General features: G+C 34.2%; 1 protein-coding gene across 12 annotated transcripts in view; it reads right to left on the bottom strand.

Moving 5' to 3' along the window:
* The window catches only part of klc1a (kinesin light chain 1a), a 34441-nt gene that overhangs the window by 2847 nt on the left and 6731 nt on the right, over positions 1-24863 (bottom strand). For 2 of the 12 annotated variants that reach the window (XM_077539607.1, XM_077539608.1), the window contains exons 3-14: positions 24645-24723; positions 22785-23013; positions 20935-21022; positions 17931-18032; positions 15503-15676; positions 15149-15248; positions 15021-15073; positions 13068-13135; positions 12028-12136; positions 9234-9395; positions 3041-3165; positions 1099-1171 (exon numbers count right to left, since the gene is read on the bottom strand). In XM_077539607.1, coding sequence (XP_077395733.1) covers positions 1099-1171; positions 3041-3165; positions 9234-9395; positions 12028-12136; positions 13068-13135; positions 15021-15073; positions 15149-15248; positions 15503-15676; positions 17931-18032; positions 20935-21022; positions 22785-23013; positions 24645-24723 — 1362 coding nt within the window. Of the gene's footprint in view, positions 1-1098; positions 1172-3040; positions 3166-3909; positions 6151-9233; positions 9396-12027; positions 12137-13067; positions 13136-15020; positions 15074-15148; positions 15249-15502; positions 15677-17930; positions 18033-20934; positions 21023-22784; positions 23014-24644; positions 24724-24863 lie in introns of those variants that run through there. The other 10 variants (XM_077539609.1, XM_077539612.1, XM_077539611.1 and 7 more) reach the window with 10 other exon arrangements.

The following is a 24863-nucleotide window of genomic DNA, read 5'->3' as shown; positions in this document are numbered from 1 at the left end:
ATGAAAAAAAAGTTTTCACTATACTTGAAAAAAGTCCTTTTATGAGAAAAAAAAAATCATATTTTGTATGAGTTTAAAAAATATATATTCATGAAGACAAATTTACTGTACACTGAAGTTGAATATTACATGCCTGACTAATACATATGTTATATTTTATAATATAATAAAAAATATAAAAAAATTATAAAATAAATACAAATATCTATTTTAATATTTCCATACTTTACGAGAATGTTTTCATAATTTTTAATTTGACATGCCTGATTTTTACATGAAAATGTTAATTTTATGTATTATATAATATTATATAATATAATAAAAATAATAAAAATAATAAATAAAAATAATATATATTTTAATATTTCCATACTTTACGAGAATGTTTTCATAATTTCACGGCAAGTTTTAATTTTACATGCAAATGTTAATTTTATGTATTATATAATATTTTATAACATAATAAAAAATAAAATAAAAATTATAAAGAAAAATAACATATAATTTAATATTTCCATACTTTATGAGAATGTTTTCAATTTCATGGCAAGTTTATTAAATTATTTATTAAATTTTACATGCCTGACTTTTTCATGAAAATGTTAATTTTATGTATTATATATTTTATAATAAAAAAAACAATTATAAAATAAGTAATAAATAAAAAGAATATAGATTTTAATATTTCTATACTTTATGTTTTCATAATTTCATGGCAAGTTTTGATTTTACAAGAAAACGTTAAGATTTACATACTTTTTGAGAATGTTTACAAATTGAAATGAAAAGTTACTGAAAAAAATCCTAGTTTTAAGAGAATAAAGTATTTTTTTCTTTTTAAAGTCATATTTTTTTTCTTTTCTTTCCTTCTTTTTAAGTTTTAACTTTACCTGAAAATAGTCATGATTTTACATTGAAAAAGAAGTTTGGGAAAACGTTTTATACAACACACGTAAAACAACATCAGTACATGAAGATTTCGTTTAAAACAAAAACATTTCATTTTACGAGAAAACTGCATTATTCCGAGATGAGGGTGAAAAGTTCTTAATTTTACATGAAAAAATTATTATTTTGAAAAAAAAACATCGTGCTTACTTGGTAGTTAGGCTGACCGGACGCCGCCTCCTGGCTCACATTGAGAACCCCGAGTGAGCTGGCTCGTTTCAAGCTGCGCCCCGCCCGTCGAATGGGCGTGGCGTCATGAGGGGGAGGGAGGGAGGGGGAAGGTTTTAGGGGTGAGGGGGAGAACACGCGTGTCTCGGTTAATCACACTGGGTTAGTGCCACACGCTCACAACTAATGTTCAAGTGTCGCGCTTGCATCTTGGGAGTGACAATGATGATGATGAAGAAGGCAGGGACATCACACTCGCCATTTTGCAACAATTAAGAGGTCATCATTTTCCAACAACGGCTTTCATTTGACATGGAAAGAAAAAAAGAAGTTAAAAATTGAAATGGAAGTCATGAAGATGTCAAGAAAAATCTGGATATGAAAAAGTTTTAATAATGCATGAAAAATGTGCACTTTCAGAAAAAGTCCATCTTGTATTTAAAAAAAAACAAAAAAATATATATTTTTTTACCTAGTCATAATTTTACAAAAAAAAATCTGTAAAAAAAACATTTCAATCATATGTGAAATGATTCATATTTTTGAGTGAATAAAAATTTCGTGACATGGAGTAAAAGTTAGAATGTTACAAAAAAAAATAAAAAAATCAGAACTTTAAGTGAAAAAAAATGATAATGGTTGTAATTTTTTTTTCATGTAAGACATCCAGAGCTAAGTTTTAATTTCACGTGAAAAAAAATAAAATAATAATTTTAATTGAAGTCACAATTAACTCATTCACTAGCAGCCATTTTCACTGAAGAAAGCTCCCGGCTGTTTTACTAGTTTTTGATTCAAAATACTGTGTTCTATTGCTATAAAAACATGGAACCTAGCAAAAGAAAGATTAGAGTCTCTTCTTACATCAGAAAAAAAAGTACATTTCTATCTGTTACAATTTTGCCGAAATTAGCATTAGAATATTGCTAAGTTTCAGCATTATTCACAAATCTGTTTGTTGATCTCTTATACTCTGCTGTTACCCCTTGGTCGTTTTTGTAATTACTACCATTGCTTTAAGCCGCCTCTTGATGTCAGAAGCTTCATTAAAGCCTTCTGGATGCGCTAGCATAAAAAACGAACAAACAAACAAACAAACAAAAGTATAAATACGTCTTTAGGAACATGACAATATTTAAAATAGAATGCTTTTACACGTTTTTGGGAGCAAATGATTTAAGAGTCAAGAAAATCACAATCTTACCAGAAAAATATTTCCATGATACATGTAAAAATAGTTTTTAAATTTGAAAGTGATCAGTGTCAACCGTCATCATCATCATCATCGTCGTCGTGATGTCATCAGCCTTCCACCAACAAGACAGGAAGCAGGAAGTGAAACCAGACCAGAGAGCACATGCGGGTCCACATTCAATTGCCGTTTATTCTTAAATAAAAAAAAATATATATATATATATATATCATGAAACGCACAAAAAACGAGCCATGCAGCGACCACAGCGTGTCACCTTTGGAAAATAAAACCAGACGTGGAAAATAGAAAATAAAAGCCCACAGGAAGCCACCAGATGCAATAAATATTAGTGAACACCAAAAAAAAAAAAAAAAAAAAAAAACCATCATCCAAAACAAAAGCAGTGCATTTATTTTGGCCCCGTTCTTTTCTTTGGAAAATAAAACCAGACGTGGAAAATAGAAAATAAAAGCCCACAGGAAGCCACCAGATGCAATAAATATTAGTGAACACCAAAAAAAAAAAAAACAGCATCCAAAACAAAAGCAGTGCATTTATTTTGGCCCCGTTCTTTTCTTTGCGACGGGTCGTCATGAAAATATGACTTCCTGTCCAACGTATAGCAACTGTTTTAGCTTTTGGTTAGTGCAGCAGGCGCCCCCTGCAGGCTTGGAGGTCCAGCGAGTCCCTCCTGTCATCTGAGAGAGCAGACGTTTTGGTGATAGTTACCCGGGATTTTTGGGCTCGCCGCCGCCGCCGCCTTTGAGCTTGCGCACCAACTTCTCGCTGCTGCGGCGGAGCGACGCTCGCAGTTTGCTGAAGGAGCCACTACGCTTCAGCGCGCCGGAGCCGTCCTGATGTGGGGGAGGAAGACAACGCCGCCGGACACAACATTAGGAACACGTGCAGCATTTTTCGGATTATGTTACCTCAACGACGTTTTTAAACGTGTACGCTTTGATTGGCAACACAGTTGCATGCTATCGCTAACAAGCGTCAAACAGGGATATCATGGTTTTGTAATTTTTCATTTTAGTTTTTTTTTTTTAATTTCGTTTTGAGGTTTTTTTTATTTATTTTTTTATTTAGACAGTTTTAATTAGTTTTCATGGTGGTTCTGTTAGTTTTTATTAGTTTTAGTTATTTAATAAAATGCTTAGTTTTAGTGAGTTTCAGTAGTTTTAGTTTTTTTAATTCATTTTTTTTTTTTTTTTTTTAAATGTGTATTGCTTTTTTCCCCCCATAAACCAGGACTTTTCCTGTAATATTTTGACTTAATTCTTGTCAAATGATTCTTTTCTCCTGGAAATAGAACCTTTTTTTTGTCATTCAGAAATTTTATTATTCCCCCCCCCCCCCCCCATATACTAGGACTTTTCCTGTAATATTTTGACTTAATTCTTGTCAAATGATTCTTTTCCTCTGGAAACAGAACATTTTTTTGCCATTCATATCAAAATAAATCTCCTTAAAATCATATTTAAAAACATCCCCAGAGGGTTACGCATTAAATTAATTACCAAAAACTAAAACGAATGACTTTTTTTTGCTAGAATTATAGTTAGTCTTTGTAAACATAAAATCCAGTTTCAGTTAGGTTTCGTTTTTTTTTTTTTTTTTTTTTTTTTAAAAGCATTTTCGATTTTATTTTATTTCGTTAACAAAATTGTTTTTTGAATTTTAGTTTTTCCTGAGACTCTAATCAATACAAAGATTGACTGTGTCACACTGTTGATTCATTCATCAACTCAATGTCATATATTTGCAGTATCAACATTTTTTTTTTTAATTTACTAATAAATGCAAGACCAAGATCGTGGAAATTCATGAACCAATTGCTGCGACACCAAGTCTAAAAACTGACTGCATCGTCCTGTAGTTCCACATCATAAAAAAAACAGAAATGAATGCTTGTTGTGGTTATTATGATTATAGCAGAAGAAGAAGAAGAAGAAGAAGAAGAAGAAGCGTGAGACACAAAGTTGGTGTGAGCCAAGAGTTGGTTTAATTGGAAGTTAAGAAAGAAAGATGCGCACATACACACGGCGGGCGAGCACAAGCAGCAGAAGATTAGTCATAATAGTAGAACAAGAACAACGACAACATACGAGGAGATTTTTACATCTGTCATTTTACATCTAGATAGTGGACCTAAGAAAGTTCCTCTAAGAATCCCAAACGTACCGATTGAGTCGGGAATGACTAAATGATTGTGTCATTCATCATCCTCCCGGACTCCCAAATCACCACGTGGATATTTTCATGTAGTACACAACTGCATGCAAACGTCTCCATGATGTGACACGCTAACCACTATTTACACACGGTAGTTGTCTTTTTTTTTTTTTTTTTTTTTTTTTTCTCCCTGTACTATTTACAGCGCTTCGTGAAGTGATAAGGAAATGAGATGAAATCTGGAAAACCGGGACGTCACGTGGCCAATTTCGGACCAGGAAAAATGCCGACACAATTTTTTTTTTTTTGTAAATACACGTTTGAAGGTGAACACGGCGTCATTTTTCATGCTTTTCATTTTATAAACCTGGTCATTTTTTTACTCATTTGCTCCCAAAAACATAAAAACGTACGATTTTAAATACTGCCAAATGTATTGATACATTTTTTTTTTTATGTTTTTTTATGATTGAGCATACAGAAGGCTTTTATGCAGCCTCTGACCTCAAGAGGTCGCTTAAAGAAATGGTAGTTATTAATAAAAACAGCTAGCAGGTGGCAGCAGAGTATAAGAGATCAGCCAGGGCCATGTTGCAACAAGCTCTTTTTGACAGTGTTTTCACCAGGAATGTGAATAGTGATTAAATTTAGCTATATCCTAATGCAAAATGGAAACAGATACAAATACTTTTTTTTCCTGATGAAAGAAGAGACTTTAATCTTACTTTTGGTAAGTTCCATATTTTTATAGCAATCAAATACAATATTCTGTGGGCTGTGCAAAATCAGTCCAAATCCAGGAAAACAGCCAGGAGCAAAGGGGGTTCCTTCACTCAAAATGGTAATGAGTCAATGAGTTAAAAACATTATTCTAATTAGGCTGGTTTGTTAACAACACCCTGTGGTGCGTCAAATTTACAAGACATTACTTTTGGCTTTGGACTAATATGTCGATTGGTTATTGTAGATCAAGGAAAATTTTTTTATGTGCAACAGTTTAAGGTTATTATTTACGTTACTATTTATTTAATAAATATCTATATCTCATTTATTTAAAATTAGCTAACCCCTTATTACATGTAATCATTTAATAAATTAATAATAATAAAAACAAAAAAAATAGATGTATTTTTGAACTACTAATATATATATATATATATATATATATATATATATATATATATATATATATATATATATATATATATATATATATAAGATGAAACAATTTGATCAATCTTGAACACAATTCCTTTATATGTAAAATTGTAAATAGCTGCATGTCACTGTCACCTATGATTTATGTTGGCAAATAAAAATTAAAAAACTAAGATGGAGGCGGGCAAAAAAATAAATAATTTTTAGCTATTAGCAAAACATCATCTTTAAAGGTCTTATTGCAGCAATATTTAATTAATTTAATTATTGTCAAGGAAGTTTGATGGTCTCGTAAACTCCGCCTTTCAAACGAAGGAACGTTCCCGCCCCCCGGCAGAAAACCAAGAGGAAAGTCATGAGATGGCGGGAAAAAAAAAAAAAAAAAAAAAAAAAAAAAAAAAAAAGAGAGCGAGGCGTCACTGCTTGCAAAGCTGGAGGCGTCCGTCACAGAAGATGAGCGTTTTTACAAGCGTTACGAGGCATCTGGAGGTCGCTTGTTAGGCCTGCTGCTCCAAGCGGCGGTGGAGGCAGAGACAGGAAGAGGAAGACGAGCAGAGACAGACAAACAGACAGGCAGATGAGGAAGAAGGAAGGTTAGGCAACTTTCTTAATTAGCACTCCTGTTAGGGTTTTCCTGGTATTCTAAATAAATAAATGACTACATAAATAAATAAATGACTAAAAGTGAAAACAAAAAGAATATATAATTTGAAAATTATATCCCAAAAAATAAATATAAATGGAAAGAGCAAAAAATATATACATATAAATAAATAACTACATTTGTATTTCATTTGTAATTGTATATTTTTTATATTCGTTTTTATTTTCACTTCAGTCATTTATTTATTTAGTCATTAATTTATTTTGAATTTTGGCCGTTTTGGGCCGTAAACGGCAACGGCGGAGTCCAACCCAAGACACGCTTAGGACTGCCCCCCTCATTTGAATAACATTTCGACTTGGCAGTACGGCCCAAAACTGCCAAAATTAAAAATAAAGAAATAACGAAATACACGACTAAATAAATAAATAAATAAATACATGACTAAATAAATAAATAAATCACTAAAAAGGAAAAAAAACAACAAAAAACGGATGTATAAAAAATATATTTCAAAAATTAAATACAAATGTATTTATTTATTTATTTATTTATAGATATATTGTTTGTTCTTTTTATTTCCATTTATACTCATTTTTTTTTTTAGAGATAATTTTCAAATTATATTTTCACTTTTATTCATTTATTTAGTCATTTATTAATTTTGAATTTTGCCAGTTTTTGGTCCGCCATATCTTGGATGCTGTTGAAAGGTCAAAGTGCGCCAGGAAAAGATGACATGAGAGCAGCCAGACCGTCCGACATTGTACAATTTGGAGACTCGACATTTTCCATGTTGTCTGGCTGCTAACATGTCACGTGACATGCAATATGCACACACACGCACGCATCAAAGGTGAAGTAGGAGTACAGTACAGAGCCCATGTTGACACAGTGGAGACACCAAAAAAACATTTATTTATACGTATTTCCTCTGAAGTTAAGACACTTTTAGGTCGCCCCGTTTGGTGACAAAATGGTTGACAGGGCGGAAGATGCTGATTGGTTGTCAGAGAGGGGGTGTTATGACAGTTGTTGCTATGCAAAGATATGGTGTTAGTGGCGTGGAGGTGGGAGGAGCAAGAGGACGGGTGATATGAAGCACTTTGGAGTTTTTTAGGAGTTAGTAGACATCTTTGAGAAAAAGAGTCCTAAGTGAAACAACGACATACTACAATATACTTAAAAACACTACAAGTTACAGTACAGTGTTTGGTGTTGAGTCGACATGCTTGCTGAGAAGCACAAGAAGCATCTACACAACATCTGCTGTATATTTCCATCAAGCAGTTTGCTATGGTTAGATTGGAAAATCTTGATGCAATCTTTTGCATGTGGGCAGGCGGGATGGCGTGACATCAAAACCGCATTTACCATATCAACATAAAAGGTGCCAAGAAGATGCCGAAACGTCAACATGTAGCAGACGGAAGTGAACCAAAGCGGACTGCTTGATGGAACTACAGACAGCGGTACCTTGACTTTTACTACTTTCAATTCGTTCCGCGACTATATCAACTTTATATCTCCCATTAAAGAAATTGCCATTTTAAATAATTGATTTCCACCTGGGTCCTGATCAAGAAATGTTGTTTGAATACAAACCCAGCAGAGCTCTGAGATCTGCAGACTAGTGGAACCCAAAGCAAACATGGCGAAGCTGCATTTAGCTGTTATGCTGCACACAAATGGAATAAGCCGCCAACTAAGGAGTGGTGACGATATATCGATGACGCGATAAATCGTGATACTTTGTCTCCCGACAGATTATCGATACGCTTACGCAAGTATGGCGATATTTGCAGTTATTATACAGTTAATATACATACTTTTAAAGGCTCCATTGTTCGTGACTTGTTGAGATATTACTTGGCGGGCCACTAGGGGGAGCACCTCGTAAGAGTGGCGGTGAAATGGACGCAAGTCTTCAGGTGAAGAAGACTCATCAGCTTACTTTGACTTGTGGAAGACATTTTATCTGTCCAGCAACTGACTCACTTTTGCATATGTTTTTATGAAAAATGTGGATTATATTAAGGCTGCACAATATTGGAAAATCATGCGATATGCAATATAGCTACTGAGTATAGCGATATTGCAATATTTAACATGTACTTAAAGAAATGACATTTTTATTTATTTATTTATTTTCCATGCATCAAAATAAGCAAACTCAACATATTTTTAGTTAATTAATTGTAATTACTTCTTGATAATAATGAAACTTATTGCATGCCTTTGCAATATGAATACTGCATGGGCCAATATCGCGATATCGATATTTTTTCAATATATTGTGCAGCCCTATATTATATCATCAATTTTCCAGTTTTAAAACATATTTTATGTTTTGACACTTTGAAGCTCACAATTTCTGAGGAATATTAATATTGATTTAATTGGATTGAAGTAATTGTATTTATTTACAATGTTACACAGAAAAATGGTGTCACGATTTATAAAATGAAACAATTGACTATGTGACTGATATGTTTAAGAAAGACAAAAATTGTTTACAGAAAAGTTGTCTGTAAATTAAGAAGACATTTGTATTTGTTTAAAAAAATACACTTAAAGTACTCACTGTGAAGAAGACACGAGTATTAATATTGTGTTTCAGTGATGGTACAAAAAGAAACAATTTTCTCATTTTATGTCTTGACTATCGTGGATTCATTACCTGACCAATATATCGATAATCGTGGTATCGTCATATCGTGAGCCTTGTATCGCATATCGTATCGTATCGTGAGGTACCCAAGTGTGAATGGTTTAAAATCCAGGTGAAAACCGTTTTTTTTCCTATACCTTTAAGGTATTTTCAAAATATTTAGATTATGTTTTTTTATTTTTCCCCCAAGTCAAGGTACCAGTAAGTCCTCTACTGCAGTTCAATCAACAACATTCCTCTGACGACCATAAAGTATCAACGCGGAGTCGTAGTAAACGAGTAATAACGGCGGAGGGCTTGTGTACTGCACTTACCCCGTTCCACTCCACGCTCATACTCACTTCCTCGCCGCCGTCGGGCCCGCTCTCGTACTTGACCGTGTCGGGGGTCAAGCTCTCGCGACTGCGCTGCTTCTCGCGGGCCTCGGGCTCACCAAGCACGTCGGCCACGCGCTGCTTGTGCGCAGTGTCCAGGCCCTCCATCAGGGGGGGGGAAAAAAAGAAAACATACTCAACATATAAGTCATATAAGGCTCATTTTGTGCGGGGGAGGGGGAAACATACTCGGAAACTTGTATATTGATGTTGTGCGGCTTTGACGACGAATTGTGAATAAAATATTTGGTCCTCGGGTGGAAACATTTACCAAACGTAGATTTAATTAATCAAAACCCTAATACCAATTTTACTATTTCAATAATTGTGTTTAGTTTTACGTGGCATGACAGTAATTTGTGGGGTACCACAAATTTAGCCTGCGGTCAGACGCCCTTATATGGACAACAGGAGGAAGTTGCTAATGCTAATTAGCATTTTTGGTAGTTGGCACCCATGAGCAGCTTAACGAGCAGCTAACTGACAAACAATTCTGCTCTTTTACAACTTTTTAGTTAATATTAAAAAAATTATAAATATAAAAAAAAATTTTGGAATCTTTTTTTCCCCCTTTTTGCCAACTGTTAAATTCATTTCTGTATATTGTCGCTGTCAGGCTTCTAAGGACAGTTTTTATGTTTTGCTTAGACAGCAAAATACACCATCTAAAATCATGTTGACCCACTAATTAACTCATTGACTGGCGGACATTTTCAGACAAGCAATACCCTTCACTCCCAGCTGTTTTGCTGGATTTTGATTCATTTTGCAAGGCACCCAGAATTTTGCTTTCTATTGTTATAAAAACATGGACCCTACCAAAAGAAAGATCAATGTCTCTTCTTTCATCAGGAAAAAAAAAAAAAAAGTATATTTCTATCTGTTTTCGTTTTGCAGCAATAGCTAAGTTTCATCATCATTTTTCACATTCCTGGTGAAAACATTGTCAAAAAGAGCTTGTTGCAACATGGCCCTGGTTGATTTTGTTTGCTCTGCTGCCACCTGCTGGCCATTTGTGTAACAACTACCAGTTCTTCAACCGTTCTTTGCGGTTGAGAGGCTGCATCAAAGCCTTCTGTATGCTCTTGCATAAAAACAAACAAACAAAAAAACCAAAAAAACGTATAAGTATGTCTTTGGGACACTTAATACATTTAAAATAGAACGTATTTATACGTTTTCGGGAGAAAATGAGTTTAAGATGCGAATAAAATAGAAACTTATTACGCTGCCATTACTTCGAACATTAGTACACGTAGCTAGTGGCAGTAGTCGACATCAAAGTCTGAGCTTGCGACGAACCTCCCCACACGAAATATTTCACTGAAGCAAAGAAGTGATTAGATCAAACTCTTTTTCAAAGCTCTCATAGCGACACATATTACTACTTGTAATGTAAATCATCTTGTCTCGTCTCAAGTCACTTTACCTGTTTGGCCGATTACCGCAATTGTGCTCTGGTAAAATTCATAATCTTCTTCTTCCAGATTTTGCCATCTGACTCACATTTTATTCGATCTTTTTGTTGATGTAGCTATTTTCACTCGCAAACCTCCAGACTTTCAGTTATGAGGCAACCGAATAATCAACACAACGAGGTGGACAGCAGAGTTATTATAGTTTTGGAATATTTCATTTTAGTTAGTTTTTTTTCATTTTGAGTTTTTTTTATTTATTTAGTTTTAATTAGTCTTCAGTTTGGTTTTGTTAGTTTTTATTATAGTTATTTAATAAATGCATAGTTTTAGTTTAATTTTTGTTAGTTTCAGTATTAGTTTTAGTTTTAAAAAAATGTGTATGACTTGTGCGCAATATTAAAAAAACAAACAAAAAAACAAAACAAAAAAAAACACCATGCAAGTAATGTCATCTGAAGGTGCTTTTCTATTGGCTGCTGCCTGATGATGTCACTTCTGTGTGACACAATTTCAATCGTCCTTATTCCTGTTAATATAAAAAAATTAATCAACTTCAAATCCTATTTAAAATCATCCCCAAAGGTGCGTGCATTAAATTAATTACCAAAGAAGAAAACAAAAGGAAATTCTTGCTATTATTATAGTTAGTTTTAGTTTGTTTTGTGAACATCAAATGTAGTTTCAGTTCATTTTCATTTTTTAAAAATTATTTTTGTTTTTATTTTTTGTCGTTAACGAAATTGTTTTTGGAATTTTAGTTTTTTTCCTTAGTTTTAGTTAACTAAAATAACGTTCGTGTGAACAGATATGTTCTTAAGCTATTTTCAACATTTTCAACTGGTTCAAATAACAGATGACGTCAAGACAGCCCAATACGATCAATATTAGGGATGCACAACATATCGAAAAAAATATCGATATCGCGATATTGGCCCATGCAATATGTGCATATCGCAAAGAAATGTAATATGTTTCATATGGAATTTGATGCTTTTATCTCAATTGAACCAGTCAGACGTGAACTAAAATGTGCACCGCCAACCAATAGTTGATAATCGAGGCAATTACAATTAAATAATACATTGAGGTTGCTTATTTTGCCACATAATAAAAATGTAATTCTTTCATTAGATAATAAAAATATATATATTTTTTTGGTACATCATCAATATTGCAACAATATTTCTATCGCTATATTCAGCAGCTATATCGCATGTTTTTCCAATACTGTGCAGCCCTAATCAATATGAGGAAATTGACCATAATTGGACATGCAAGTTGATTGGATTTGCGTGCACGCGAGCGTTTGCTGTCACCTGCTTCCTGGAGCGCACGGCGGCCTCCTCCAGGGTCTCTGCCGCCTCGAACTTGCCCTGCCGCTTGTAGAGCGCGCCCAGATTCTTCAGGGTGGTGGTGACGGTGGGGCTGCGCATGCAAATGCAAAACATTTTTTGTTTTTGTTTTTTTTTGCTCAAACTTTTCAGTTCTCATCATTCGTGTGCATTTCGTCAATGAAAACTAAACAAAAATAATTTTGTCAACTCACATTTTTCACCGGTCTAAAACTAGACTAGACTATAAGACCCTCATTAACTCATTGACCATTTTGAGTGAAGCAACTCCCTTCGCTCCCGGCTGTTTTACTGGATTATGACTGATTTCGCAAGGCCTACAGAACATTGTGTTCTATTGCTATAAAAACATGGAACCTACCAAAATAAAGATTAGAGTATCTTCTTTCAGAAGAAAGAAAAAGTATAGTTCAATCTCTTTCTGTTTTGCAGCAATTAGCATTCGAATATTGCTAAGTTTCATCAATACTCACAAATCTGCTTAGAATTGTGGGGAAATCAGCTTGTTTTCAACATGGCCCTGGTTGCTCTATTATGCTCCGCTGTCCCCTGCTGGCCGCTTCTGTAATATCTACCACTGCTTCAACCATTCTCTACAGTAGAGAGGCTGCATCAAAGCCTTTTGTATGCTCTAGCATAAAAAAAAATAAAAAATAAAAACTTATAAATACGTCTTTGGCACACTAATATATAAAATATAACGTATTTATACGTTTTTTGGGAGCAAATGAGTGTATAAACAATAACTGGAACTAAATTAGCATGCATTTTTCGTCAACTATGGAAGGCGAGACAAAAATGTCCTTCACTTAATAAAGACCGGACTAAAATCTATGGACATTTTAGCTCATGAACATAAATGTTAGGAAAATGATATGATTGTGTCAAATCTCGTCTGTGCTAATCTGTATAATGCGTGACTGAGATTGGACTAAAACTGAGACATTGAAAAATGGCAGACAAAATTAATACTAGTCATCACGTTGCTCTTGAAATGAATTTACCTGTCCACTTTGCAAGCTTTGTACCATCCTCCGTACTCTCCGAAAGGTGAGCCGTCCTTTTGCTTGCCCTGAGAAAACAACGTCCAATTGAGTTTGGTTCGAATCCTTCAAAATAAAATCTGACCTCATTTTCTTAAAAAATAAAATAAAAAATCCAAATTTAGAGAACTCTTACTCAAATTAGTTCAAAAATATCTTTTTTTTTTAAAACTCATTTGCTCCCAAAAACGTATAAATATGTTCTATTTTAAATGTTTTAAGTGTTCCAAAGACATATTTACACGTTTTTGTTTTTTAATGTTTTTTAAGCTAAAGCATACAGAAGGCTTTGATGCAGCCTCTGAACTGAAGAGGTCACTTAAAGCAATGGTAGTTATTACAATAAACGGCCAGCAGGTGGCAACAAAGTATAAGAGATCAACCAGGGCCATGTTGAAAATAAGCTCAATTACTCAAAATTCTAAATAGATTTGTGAATAATGATGATACTTATCTATATTCTAATGCTTAATTACTGCAAAATGGAAACATAGAAATATATATTTTTTCCTGATGAAAGAAGAGACTTAAATCTTTCTTTTGGTAGGTTCCATGTTTTTATAGCAATAGAATACAATATTTTGTGGGCCTTGCAAAATCAGTAATCCAGTAAAACAGCCGGGAGTCAAGGGGGTTGCTTCTGTGAAAATGGCTCAGAGTGAATGAGTTAATCCTGATTCTGATCCCCGCATCCCCGTGACTTGGTCGAGGTCCTCCGACTTCAAAAACGAAATGAAATGAACCAAAACGACAAAAATTGGAAGCGCTGGTGGAGATTACGGCGGCCTCGCTAAAAACGAAAGCGCCGAGGCTTCATCGCTGCGGCTAATCCGCTAACTCAAGACGCTGCCTTCTTACCGCGGCTTTTCTAAATACGACTTAGCTGATCCAGTGAATCAATAGTGTGGTAACGCTGGTTGCCATGGCGACCGTAGCAATTTCAACATCGGCGAGCGACATAGTGGATGACATGGACGCGACCAAAGAGCACAAATCCAATCCCTCTTCACAGAGGATAAAGAATATATTGCTGGTCGTCATGGCAACAAAAACATTCTGTATTGGCTCAGCAGACGAGCGTGTGAGGGTCCTGATTGAGACATGGCAGCCCCTTCATAACAGGCTAATTTCAATTTATGTGAAAATACAACCAAAACTTTTCTTCCTTCACAGGTGCTTACTTCTTTTTTTCGTCAAACTAGTAGTGAGTGGCCTGCTTGAAATGAGATGTGGAATGTGCACGACAATACTGTTGAGAGGGTGGGGTGAGTTTTGGCTCGTTTGCATGAAAAAGGACCAACCCCCTCAAAACACACAAAAATTTAACAATAAATGTAAAACATACTGCTTTTAACGATGAGCGTATGTTGAATTGTCTTATGATTGATTTTAAACTGCGGCTGTTTTTCAAATGCACTACAAAAAAAAAAAAGAAAAAAGAAAAAAAGAAAAAGGCTATTGACTCATTTTGCAAGGCCCACAGAATATTGTGTTCTATTGCTATGAAAACATGGAAACTACCAAAAGAAAGATTAAAGTCTCTTCTTTCATCAGGAAAAAAAGTATAATTGTATCTGTTTCTATTGTGCAGCAATTAGCATTAGAATATAGCTAAATTTCATCATTATTCACAAATCTGTTTTAAACAGTGGGGAAAAGAGCTTTTTGTAGTTTATCTCTTATACTCTGCTGCCACCTGCTGGCCATTTTTGTAATCACTACCATTGCTTCAAGAATTCTCTTCAGTTCAGAGGCTGCATCAAAGCCTTGTGTATGTTCTAGCATACAAAAACATAAAAAAACGTATAAAGACGTCTTCGGGAGCAAGGGACTATTTAAAATTTTTATTGATACGTTTTTGGGAGCAAATGAGTTAAGCACGCACAGGTTTTCTGTTTCTAGTCCTTTCCTCACCTTGCTTTGTTCCTCCCTCTCCTCGGCGTGCATCCAAATGGGTTTGTTCTCACCTGCAGTGCAAACAACAACAACATTTGTGGACACAAAGGTGTGCGCGTGTATGTGTGACAGGTGCACACCCGTACCATCAACCGAGCCAAACTCCCTCTCGTGGGCCCGCGTGAGGATTTCTTTGTAGAGCGTCTCGGCCTGCTTGAACTTGCCCTGCTTGAGGTAACAGGACGCCTGGTGGAGGAGGAAAAGGTGACAGCACCGTCACAATGTTGACATTAGAAAAATATAATAATAAAATAAATAAATAATAATAATTAAAATAAATAGATAAATAAATAATAATAATACAAATAAAAAATAATAATAATAATAATAATAATAATTAATAAATAAATAAATAAATAAATAAATAAATAAATAAATAAATAAATAAATAAATAAATAAATAAATAAATAAATACTAATAATGATACAGTGTTCCTCACCAGGTTGTTCTTGGTTTTGGCCACGTTGGGGTCGTCGGGCCCCAGTTTGGTCTGGTAGATTTCCAGCGCCCGCATGTAGTAGTACTCCACCTCCTCGTACTTGCCCTGGTTCTGGCAGAGCAGGGCCAGGTTGTTGAGCTGCTTGGCCACGTCCGGGTGCTCCTTGCCCAGCACCTGCAGCGTAACGACAACAGAAGAAGCATTTTTGCTTCACGTCGTCTTACAGTTTGACCACCTGTGTGCTCAGCTTGCCCCTTTCTTGCCTGTTTTTAGAAGCAACCCAGTTGAATGTTTTTTTTACACATACCTCGATTATCATGGGGATTGCTTTCTTATCGTAGCAATGTATATTACTGCGACTTATTGAAGACTTTTGATCTCTATGCGTTTGTATTATTTATTATTAGGGAAATACTGATAAGTAGGGATGTAACGATAACGGCAATATCGTGATATCGCGATATTAAAACTGCCACAATATATCGTCATCATCGTCATGATATATTAAAAGCAGCATATCTGTATTAAAAAAAATAAATAAATAAATAAAAAAAAAAAAAATTGGGTTGTTTTCCATTTGTGTAGTTCTAGCTCCCTCTGGTGGCTAGTTTTTTTTTAAGTGCAGTTTCATTTTTACAAGGCATGTTTTGGCCCTTCTATGTATAAAATCCACGCTAATGGTCTAATGAAGGCGTGCGTAATATGCTTGAGTCAATATGTGCAGGAACTCAATGTGCCTCAATATTTTTATATATAATATTTATATATTTTTATAATCTTTTTTATTGCTGTAATGTACAAAAGCACAATATTGTGCGTTTTTATTAATATGAACTTTTTTTCTTCCACAATATTGTAACTTTTTTGTTATCGCCAACCTCCTCACAATATCGAGATAATTATCGCATATCGTGATAATATCGTATCGTGCTGTTTGGATATCGTTTCATCCCTACTGATAAGGCGCCGATATTGTGCATTTTGATGAATATCGGTATCAGCCTTTTTTTCTAAATCTGACAGCCGATAAAAGGTAAAACCATTCAAATCCCAGGTAACTATTTATTTTAATTTTCAGTTAAATTCATAAGAGATGCTGGTGACCCTGACAACCTTCTGAACTTTTCTTTTTGTTTGATATTAAAACAAAGAAATGTGAAAGTTTAAGATTTCAGGTATTTTAAAATTTTGAAAAAAAAAAAAAACAGAGTGATGTATTTACTTCTTTAAGTTTCCATTTTTACTTTTTTAAGACGTACTGATAACCTTGGGAGCTCCCTGAGCATTTTTTTTTTTTTTTAGAAATTTAAAATGAAGGATATTGTCTAAAATACAACAAACAAACACTTGTACATTTTGAAAAGTCTGAAACATTGTTCAATAAGCATTAATGCTTTAAGACACTACAACAAAGTCAAGATTTGTATTTGTATTTAAAAAAAATTGAAGCCAATTTTTTCCCCCTCTTTACTGAAAACGAATATCGGCGTCAAATATCGGTTATCGTCCTCCTTGACTACTAATAATCGGCATCAGCTCTGAAGAAAAAAAACAAAAAACGTATCAGTCTATCTCTATTTATTATATTGCACAACAATGGCCAAGATATGCACACCAGTCGGAGCAGCACGAAGGCTATTAACTTTTTTACTGCCACACATTATCCAAAAAAAGAAAACAAAGAAGAAAAAAAGAAACAACTTCCACAGTGCCAACCGATTTTGAACATTTTAACTCATCTTTCAAGGCAAACAGAATATTGTGCGCTTTTACTACATATACATTGTGGGTGCCAAATGAATGATGGCATTCCATTCTTTCATTAGAAAAAAAAAAAAAGTGTGTTTCTACCTTATTCCGTTTCATTGTAATTCCACATACCAGCAGCCCATTGAAAAGAGATACAATGCTGCCATCTGCTGGCCATAGTTAATGGGTGTTTTTGATTTCACAACCCATTGACCAGGCAGCGCTGCATTTAGATGTTGCACTGCCCATTGATTTAAAAAAAAAAAAAAAAAAAAAAAAAAAAAAAAAAAATGTAATTGACGTCATTTAACGTTTACGGCAGCATACATTGTGATTTTACTAATCGTTATTAAACGTTTTTGGCGGTCAAAGAGTCAAAAAGTGGCCACACTAGTTCAATTTCTTTACATTCTATTAACCTTTGTATAACTTTCATGTTTCATGTTGTTTTGTGGGGGAGTGATAACGGACTAATTTTACGACCGTACTTGAATTTATTGACATGCACCTGCACTATTTAACACACAATTATTAACAGTAACACCTCTTGCATTTGTTACAAAATGACACAAAAACTAAAAGCATGAATATGAAATCTTGTGCAATAAACACATCACATCCATTCTGCTGGGATTGAAAACGAAAACGTGGCATGACTGAAGCTGGTTTCCGATCTCACCTTCTCTCTGATCTCCAGCGCTCGCTTGCAGAGCGGTTCGGCCTCTTTGTACTTGCCCCTCTTGCCGTACAGCACGGCCAGGTTGTTGAGCGTGGCGGCGACCTGGCGGGCGAGAACCAGACAAACGCTTTGGTCAACCTTGAAAGCAACGCAGGCAGGTCAGGCCATCAAATCATCTTCAACCTCTGATCTGGAAAAAGGACGGCGCTCGGAAAAGGAAGTCATTTGAGTGTGGCTGCGTCGTTTGATCCCATTTGGTGGTGAAAGTCATTAATCGGACCCTCGACGTCATCACAGACTGGGGCCAGGCGAGCACAGAGTGAGAAGGAGGAGGAGGAAGAAGGGTGAAGTCGTTGGGATGCTTTTTAAATTTTTTTAGTTTTATTTTTTTAAAGCGGACGCATCATTTTTGTTGTTTACGTGAACTGTATGAAGTGCTGCCGCCATCAGTGAAAATGCTTGTATCACGTATGAGCGTTCATTTTTTTCCCTGCCACACACTCTGGGCCAAGGTTACTGGAGTTAACAAAAATTTATGAAAAAAACTAAAACTAAAATTCAAAAAATAATTTCGTTAACGAAATTAAATAAAAACTAACCAAAACTGCATTTTATGTTTACAAAACTAACAAAAACTGACTATAATTATAGCAAAAAAATATCCTTTGGTAATTAATTGAATGCATGAGCCTTTGGGGATGATTTTAAGTCAATTTATTTTGATATTTCCCATGAAGAAGGACGAAAATGTGTCACAGAGAAGTGATGTCGTCTAGCAGCAGCCAATAGAAAAGCACCAAAAGATGATGTCGTTCTCATGCTGTTTTTTTAAAAGGGATACTTGACTCATAGAGCCATTTTCAGCAGTAAAAGGTTCATATTTTGTCAATAATTCATGTGGTAACTTCATTATTTTTCACGTACAATTAATACCTTTAAAAAATAATTTTTGTACTTGCTGTCGACTGATGATGACATCGCCTGTGTTGAGGAAGTAGGTAAGGACCAATCATGGCTCAGTTTGCTGACCAAACCCAGAAAACAGGTGAGCCATGATTGGCCGTTATCTACTTCCTCAGCACAGGTGAGGTCATCATCAGCCGACAACAAGTAGAAAAATTACTTTTTAAAAAGGTATTAATTGTACGTGAAAAATAATGACGTTATCAAATTCATTCTGGACAAAAATATCAACTTTTCACTGCTGAAAATTGTTCAATTATTCAAGTATCCCTTTAAATATGGCGCACAAGTAATTCACATTTAAAAAACAAAAACAAAAACAAAAACAAAAAAAAAACTAATGCTGAAACTAAAACTAAAATGAAGCATTTATTACAGAACTAAAACTAATAAAAACTAACAGAACCATCCTGAAAACTAATTAAAACTAACTAAATTTAACAAACAATTCTCAAAACGAAATGAAAAATTCCAAAACTATAATTACCCTGGCTCTGGGCTAAACTTTTTTGCTCGCCTCAGTTTGTCGTGGCCGCATCGTTGGTTGCCATGGTAACAAGAGCTTACTCCAAAGTGGGCTCATTTCAGACAAAACAAAAGCTAGTGTGTGCATAGGCGCTCTCTTTCATGTTCCCTGCGGGATTTCCACCAAAGCATGTGACGGAATGATTTTAAATTGCAGAAAAAAAAAGGAAATTTGACTGATACAAGAGAAGAGATTGATTCTCAAGTCTATTTGTGGAAAAGAGTGAGGAGGAAATGCTGATTTGATGTGGAAATCACTTTGAAAAGGTGAAAAAGAAGAACGGTGATGATGATGGGGGAGGGCAAACCTCACAAATTGTTGATCGCGGAAGGTCCACACCTGAAGGGGTTTAACACAGTTAGTTTTTTTTCTTTTTATTTATTTATTTATATACGCCGTGTATGATTTTATCACCGTCTTGTGTCAAAGTGTTCAAGTAGCCACTCAAAAAAAAAAATAAAATAAAAAAAAAGCTGTAACAAGCTCAGAAGAGTAATGACTCCCGTTGAGAAGAAAAAACACAGTAATGGCCGGGTTGTTTGCAAGGGAGCCGGCAAAAAAAATCAATGTTATCGATCTTAAAGCGAGAGCGTGCGTGCGTCCTGGTTCTCTACCAGCCTAATTGTATACAAAGATTAAAAAAAAAAAAACCGAAAGAAAGGTCAGGGTGATGTCAGGCCGTGTAAACAAGGCCCATGACTCAGCCTCCCTCCATCGAATAAGAAGTTAGCGACAGTAAATATGAAAGTAGCTCGTTAGCTTAGCTTCAACACTGAAAACACAGGGACTCTATTAGCATGTAATCAAGATTAAGTGATAAAAAAATTATCACAGTTAATGAGTACTTACCACTTTACTGCTAAAACTAATGTAAAGTGGTGCCATGAGTGACTCAAATTCTGAGTACCGGTAAATTCAAGGAAAAAGGAGGGGGGGGGGGGGGGGGGGGGACAAACATACACGACCTATTCTACAACTCATATACTGCATCTCGTCTCATGGATAATGTTCCATTAGCGCTTTATATCAAGTTTTTAGGGCAAGTGACGGCATTGGAAACATTGCAGCAATTTTTATGTGAATTTTCGTCAGAGATTTTTAACTGAAACTCGCCAGCCAATCGGAGAAGGGTTGTTGACAATAAGGAAGTGATACTGTTTTGCGTCAATTTAAGTGTTTTTTGGTCATGGTTTTTCGGTGATATCACACAAAAACCACAACCAGATTATCATTTTTAAGAAATCAAAAAATATGGACACATAATATAACAATACTAACAGGCATATATTCCTTTATCTATTCCTATCTAAGATTTTTTTTAAATAATTAATTTTAAATGAATTCATGGTTTTTCTTTTTTTGTACTCACAGGCTGGCCCAGGCCGTTTGCATCCGTATGTCTCCATTTTTAGATACAATTAAAAAAACATTTGTTTCCCCCTGTTTGCAGTTTTGTGTATGAAGACATATTGACATGTGGACGCAATGAAATTTGACGTTGTACGATAAACTCACGGCAGGGTGATCCCGGCCCAGCGTCTTCTCCCTGATGGCCAGAGCGTCATTCAGCAGGTTGGCGGCCTCCTTGTACTTGTTCTGATCTCTGTCAAACACACACAACGTGCAAGGCAACGTTATGTCGCTTTCCCACACTTCCCACACTGAACCAAAAGACGGGACAGATTGTTCTACAAAGAAGATTTGTGGAGGGAGATAAAAACCGTTAAAATAGTTTTCCAGCAGGTTTGTTTGAGTCATTCTTTTGTTTCGGGCAGACGGTGGTGACACTGACGCCATACTGTAAATCGGCAGACATGTTTGCCGGCTTCCACAAGGACCTCGACGGTCGTCTAGCAGCCGCTCGCGCAACGTTTAGAGAGCGTGTTGCTACGCTAGAGCGGAAATTCAAATAAAAAGGCTGGGAGAAATATGATCCCCGCATCCGCTTTTAAATCCTTTCCCTAAATTTGGTCATTTAAAATGGATTTTTTAACTTTTTAAAAACAATTTGTCATTAAATGTTGACCTATCTACTCTACTGTAAATTAAAAAAATAAAATAAGCAATTTTACACATACAATGAACATATATTACTTATATGATTAAATAATTTATTATAGCCAAATGTTTGTATTATTTGTTGTGCTTTATATTCAATCCCAAGTGCCCTATAATAAAAGTTATTAAATATTTTTATATAAATTTATTTTTTTCGCTTACTGTGTCTATTTTTAAAATCAAATGTAGCCCTTCAATACAAAAGTTGTCCCACCACTGAATAATTTATTTACCCATTATTTATTTATTTATTTATGTATTTATTTATTTATTAATATTATATTGTATTGGTTATAATTAATAAATTACATCAGAATAAATTATCAATGTATTACCAAAATATCCATTTTCTATATATTTGATTAAATACATGTAATTCTGTACCAGTATAAATAAAATGTTTAACTACGATTTCATTACTATATTGGTAAAATTAACTATTTTACATAAACTCTTTTTACAAAAGTTGTCCCACCCCTGAATCATTTATTTACTTATTTAAATATATTTTTTTTAATATATTTTGCTGGTTATAATTCATAAATTACATCAGAATAAATTACCAATGTATTATAAAAATATGTATTTTCTATATATTTATTTTATTAAATACATGTAATTCTGCGTTTATACTATTGATGTTTAACTGCGATTGAATTACTCTATTGTGAAAATATTTTAGATAAACTTTTTTTTTTTTTAAACTGTCCCAATTTAAATATCAAATGGGGCCCTTAATAATTCTGTGTTTAATATTACCAGTATAAATAAAATGTTTAACTACGATTTAATTACTATATTGCTAAAATTAACTATTTTACATAAACTCTTTTTACAAAAGTTGTCCCACCCCTGAATCATTTATTTACTTATTTAAATATTTTTTTAATATATTTTGCTGGTTATAATTCATAAATTACATCAGAATAAATTACCAATGTATTATAAAAATATGTATTTTCTATATATTCATTTTATTAAATAAATGTAATTTTGTGTTTATACTATTAATAAAATGTTTAACTACGTACATAAACTTTTTTTTACTGTTCAGTTTAAGTATCAAATGTGGCCCTTAATAATTCTGTGTTTAATATTATTGGTATAAATAAAATGTTTAACTATGATTGAATTACTCTATTGTTAAAATTAACAATTTTACATAACCTCTTTTTTTTGTAACTGTCCAATTTAAATATCACATGTGGCCCTTGAGCCAAAAGTTGAAAGCAAATTTCTGTTGTCCCATTCATAATAGCAGACAGCGGAGCACACAAGCAGCAGCGGGCAGCCATTTTGGAGGAGACCTGTACACGAGGGCCAGGATGTTGAGCATGGTGGCCACGTCCGGGTGGTCGTGTCCCGACGTCTTCTCCAAGTCCTCCAGCGCCTGCTTGCAGAGCGGCACCGCCACCTCGTAGCGGCCCTGCGAGGCGTACTGGATCACCAGGTTGTGGAGCGTCCGCAGGCGCGCCGGGATCTCGTAGCCGCCCTGCTGGGCGGCTGCCGCCGCCGCGCTGCCGTGGGACGGCTGGACTGCGAAGATCGCGGATGGCGAGAGTGAACGTTGACAAAAGGTAAGCACAAGAACCGAATTTTAAAAACAAAACAAATTAAAACAAAACAAAACAAAAAACACATACTTTTAATGGGAAAAAAAATTATGTAAATGAAAAAAGAACATATGATGAATGAAAAAGCATTTATAATAAAGTAAAAGTCATACCAAAACGAAAAAACATAATAAATGAATAAAAGGATTTTTTTTGGTTTAATTTAAGCATATATATATATATATATATATATATATATATATATATATATATATTGAAAAAAAATGTAAAAAAAGACTTATAAATATATCCGCGCGTATAACAAGCACATTAAAAAAAACAACAACATACGCTTAATGGAAAAATATGACTGTAAATGAAAAAAAAAAAAACCCCACTAAGGATGAATGAAAAAGCAGTCCAAATAACCTAAAAATCATACCAAAATGAAAAAAACAAACAAACGGAAAAATATATCTAATGGACAGGATTTTTTTATTTTTTTATTTTTTAATTAACGCGGATTTCCATTATCATGGGTAGTTTTTGGAATGTAACACCCGTGATAAATGAGGGAACACTATTTTAAAAATATATATTTAAAAAAAAACACAAAAAAAACTTAGAAATATATCCTGTGCTGTATAACATGTAAAAAAAATTAAAAACATATTTTAATGGGAAAAAATGACTAAATGAAAAGAAAAACATAAACGATGAATGAAAAGCGCTCATAATATGCTAAAAATCATACCAAAATGAAAAAACATAATGAAAAAAATATATACTGTACTCTAATAAGTAAATTTAAAAAAACAACAACAACATACTTTTAATGGAAAAAATGAATGTAAATGAAAAAAGAACATATATGACGAATGAAAAAGCATTTATAATAATGTAAAAATCATACCAAAAAAAAAACTACGAACGAAAAAGTATATATAATGAACAGGATTTTTTTTTTTTTTTTTTTTTTTTTTTAATTTACACGGATTTCCATTATCGCAGGTATTTTTTGGAACCTAACACCTGTGGTAAACGAGGGAACACTATTTAAGATATATATATATATATATATATATATATATATATATATATATATATATATATATATATATATATATATATATATGAAAAAAAAATTACTTGGAATTAGAATGTGAAAAAATAGTTAGGGAATATGCAACTTTACTTCTCCTTCATCAAAATGTTTTCATTGTCCTTGTCGTACTGAGACTTTTGTGCATCTGAAAATATTTATGACCTGAAAATTAAAAGCGAAATCATCGGTGACCCCAAATAACTCTCTGTCATAGCTTTCTCATTATACGCTATTGACCGCCATGGTGATGCGTCGTTCACTGAAATTTATGATGCCCCAAAGTTGTGCTCGCTCATATTTGTCTCACACTTTCGGTTATAAATCATCTTGCAAGATGATAAAAAATTCCCTCCACGCTGCTGTGGAAATCCTTCAAAAAGTGAATTCAGGAAATGACGTTCAGCCACCAGCTTCTTTGTACACCTACTTTTATAATGTAATTAATATACGGGGGGTGGGGGTACAGATTGGACATCAGAAGTCCAAAACACATCATAAAGTGTACTTACTGCCTTGCGCTTGGTCGTCATGATCATCTGGGAAGAGATCATCCAGATTCTCCTTGCTGGAGTCCGAGTCTTTTTCCTCCTGAAGAAGAAAGGTGCACTTCCGGATTTTTAGATCAAATAAAATGGTCCGCTAAAAATCCGTCATCGTGATTGAGGAATGCGTGAATGATTGCAAAAATAAACAAACAAACAAATAACGGACCCAACTAAGTGCCTGTG

The sequence above is a fragment of the Festucalex cinctus genome, chromosome 12 (genome assembly GCF_051991245.1).
Source record: "Festucalex cinctus isolate MCC-2025b chromosome 12, RoL_Fcin_1.0, whole genome shotgun sequence".
NCBI lineage: Eukaryota > Metazoa > Chordata > Actinopteri > Syngnathiformes > Syngnathidae > Festucalex > Festucalex cinctus.
Note: the sequence above shows the minus strand (reverse complement) of the source record. Positions and strands in the feature narration are given on the sequence as shown.